At 34.3% G+C, this 2,897-nt stretch overlaps 1 protein-coding gene across 1 annotated transcript; it reads left to right on the top strand.

Moving 5' to 3' along the window:
* The first annotated feature begins 1,242 nt into the window (after positions 1 to 1,242).
* On the top strand, positions 1,243 to 1,830 carry LOC136034244 (programmed cell death protein 6-like). The gene has a single exon (XM_065715384.1). It carries the CDS (start codon positions 1,243 to 1,245, stop codon positions 1,762 to 1,764), a length of 522 nt encoding a protein of 173 aa, XP_065571456.1. The 3' UTR covers positions 1,765 to 1,830.
* Positions 1,831 to 2,897: the final 1,067 nt, after the last annotated feature.

The raw sequence follows: 2,897 nt of genomic DNA, 5'->3' as shown, positions 1-2,897 counted from the left end.
TAGTTTTTTCCTTTTTTATTTTTTTATTTTTAGCTGTTTTTTTCTTTTTTTTAGTTTTTTTCTTTTTTAGTTTTTTTCTTATTTTTCTTCTTTTTTCTTTTTAGTTTTTTCTCATATTTTTTGGTTAGAGTACAGACGGACAGGCAGAAACTACATTTGTACACTCTCCCAAAAAGTTTTCATTTCCCTTAAATCTTTTCTTGCATCATTCTTCCAACCAATTTGGGGACGATCCAATTTTAGTTTCGCCCTAAATGGTTGACCAACAAGGACAATTTTTTGCAATATTTTATCCCCCATCCACAGAATGTGCCCTAGACGTCTTAACTTTTTTCCCATTATAGGCCTAGAAAGCAGGATTGAACTAAATTTTTTTGCACAGTCCACTGTCTTAGATATGGTCAGCCAGATGAGTATTCAAAGCAATCCGTAGGCAATTTCACTGGAAAAAATCTAACAAATCCTCTTCTGTTCTTCGGAGCACCCAATCTTCAGAACTATACGTAGCCGCTATCATCACTGTAGCTTCCAATATGCTAATATGGATTCGTAGAGTTGTCTTTCTGTTCTGCAAAATATTTTATACTGTGAAATACAAACTAGGCCATGGTTATTTTACTTTTAGCATCTTCACTGCACTCACTGTTTTACTAATAATCTATTAATTTTGAGAAGGCCACTTGTGTGTCAATAATAAACATACCACAATTAGAGACATTGATAAAATTGAATAAAACATGTTTTGTGATTAATTAAAAGAAAAATTCACAATGTAAAAGAAAACATTGTGTAAAATTTGACGTTTATCTTTTTCTTTTTTTCTTCTGCAGCTAGCTGGGCACTAGACTATCATAGAAAGCTACTTAAGGGTTAGTTTTAAGGTAAATTGCAACAAATTTGTAAATCTAGTAAATCTAAATCCTTTTATACTTAACAAAAACAGGATATATATACAATAAATTTAGATTTCAAAAAGAACTACAAACATTAATAAGAAAATTACTAAAGCTATTATTGAAATTCTGAAACATACTGAACACGGTTATGCAGATAGTTTATGTAATGAGCTTAAAAAACACTTTCTATAAATACAATAAATATTCTGAACAACTTACGAGGACTCTGAACCCAAAAATGAAATCCACAAAGGCCATTTTAAAGCAAAGAGCTCAAACCGTCAAGAAGGCTTACAGTGACGTGTTTAGAGCCATTTAATGCAATTATACTTTTAAAGTATATAAAATGTATCAAAGACCAGACTTATATTTAAAGCGGATTTTTGACAACGTTGACAGAGATAGAAGTGGCTCAATCGACGCTCAGGAACTTCAAGCTGCGCTATCCAATGGAACCTTTCTTCCCTTTAATCCCGAAACTGTGATATCCCTTATAGGAATGTTTGATCGGAATAACTCTGGAAAAATTGGATTTAACGAATTTAAAGATTTATGGAGGTACGTTACTGACTGGGAACGCGTTTTCCGTTCCTTTGATCGTGACAATAGTGGCAACATTGATTTTAATGAACTGAAACAAGCCTTAGCTTCTTTTGGTTACCGACTAAGTGACTTTACAATTAGCAATATACTTAGAAGATTTGACAAACATGGCGATGGGACACTATACTTTGATGATTTTATACAATGCTTGGTAGTTCTTCATAACATTACTGCTGAGTTTTCTCAGATCGATACTAACCGTGACGGAAGAATATATATTCACTATGAGCAGCTCCTGAACATGTTTGTAAATACTAAAGTATGATGTTTCTTTTGAAACTTGAAAATATTTTACCGTGGAAAATAGCGAATGTTTGCTTGAAGTCAAATAGAACGATAAAAAAAATATGTGGGATGTAGGAACATAGGGTTGCGAAGCTGCTTAGAGCCTATGCCCTAGTCTACCCTCAATGCTCGAGATGTCATTGCGCATGTTTGTCTCTATTGTCGTTCAGATTTACTTATTACACTTACATGTAATCCATCTTGGGACGAGATACAGCAAATTTTACTTCCTGGACAATCGCCGGTTCACAGACATGACATTACGGCCCGTGTCTTCCGGAAAAAGTTGAAATCATTGATAAACTTCATAGTAAAAATTAAAGTGTTTGGGCCAGTGCGATGCTGGTTGTACTCAGTGGAATGGCAAAAGCGAGGATTTCCAAACGCACAAATACTAATATGGTTAGTTAATAAATTACTTCTAATGAAATTGATTATGTCATTTTCGATGATGTCATTAATGTGAAGCCTTTGGCATCGCATTAATATTGCTTGCGGGAGATTTCAGGCAAACATTACCTGTTATTCCTATATCGACACCTGCGGACGAAATGAATGCTAGCCTGAAAAATTTTAATTTATGGGTAAACGTAAAGGCATTAAAATTAATTATAAGTATGTGTGTCCGATTGCAAGAAGATCACTCTGCTGAAACATTTTCATATCAATTGCTGGCAATTGGAAACAGAAAGCTCCCACTTTACTCAATTTCAGGACGTATACAACTACGTCCTGAATTCTGTAATTTAGTGACGTCAAAAAATGATTTGGCTGAAAATTATTCCCGAATATTCTAACCAATTATAAAAGTCATAAATGGCTAAGTGAACGAATAATTCTGGCAGCCAAGAACAAAGACTTCCACGAAATCAACAGTATTATTCTGACCAAGATTCGAGACCAGGCAGTCATTTACAAGTCTGTCGACACCGTTCTGGAATCCAATGAAGCGGTTAAATATCCATCATTTTTAAGTTTGCTGGATCTTCCAAGGTTTCCACCACGCGTGCTACAACTAAGAATGGGTGTTCCAATAATACTTTTGTGAAATATTAATTCATCAAAGCTTTGCAACGGTACGCGACTTGCCGTAAAAAAAAACAATGGAAAACA

This window comes from Artemia franciscana, chromosome 13 (assembly GCF_032884065.1).
Source record: "Artemia franciscana chromosome 13, ASM3288406v1, whole genome shotgun sequence".
NCBI classification, from domain to species: domain Eukaryota; kingdom Metazoa; phylum Arthropoda; class Branchiopoda; order Anostraca; family Artemiidae; genus Artemia; species Artemia franciscana.
This window is presented reverse-complemented; position numbering and strand designations above follow the sequence as displayed.

What these genes read in the sequence shown, in the direction of transcription:
- LOC136034244 (XM_065715384.1), top strand. Translation starts at nt 1,243, where the DNA reads ATGTATCAAAGACCAGACTTATATTTAAAGCGGATTTTTGACAACGTT.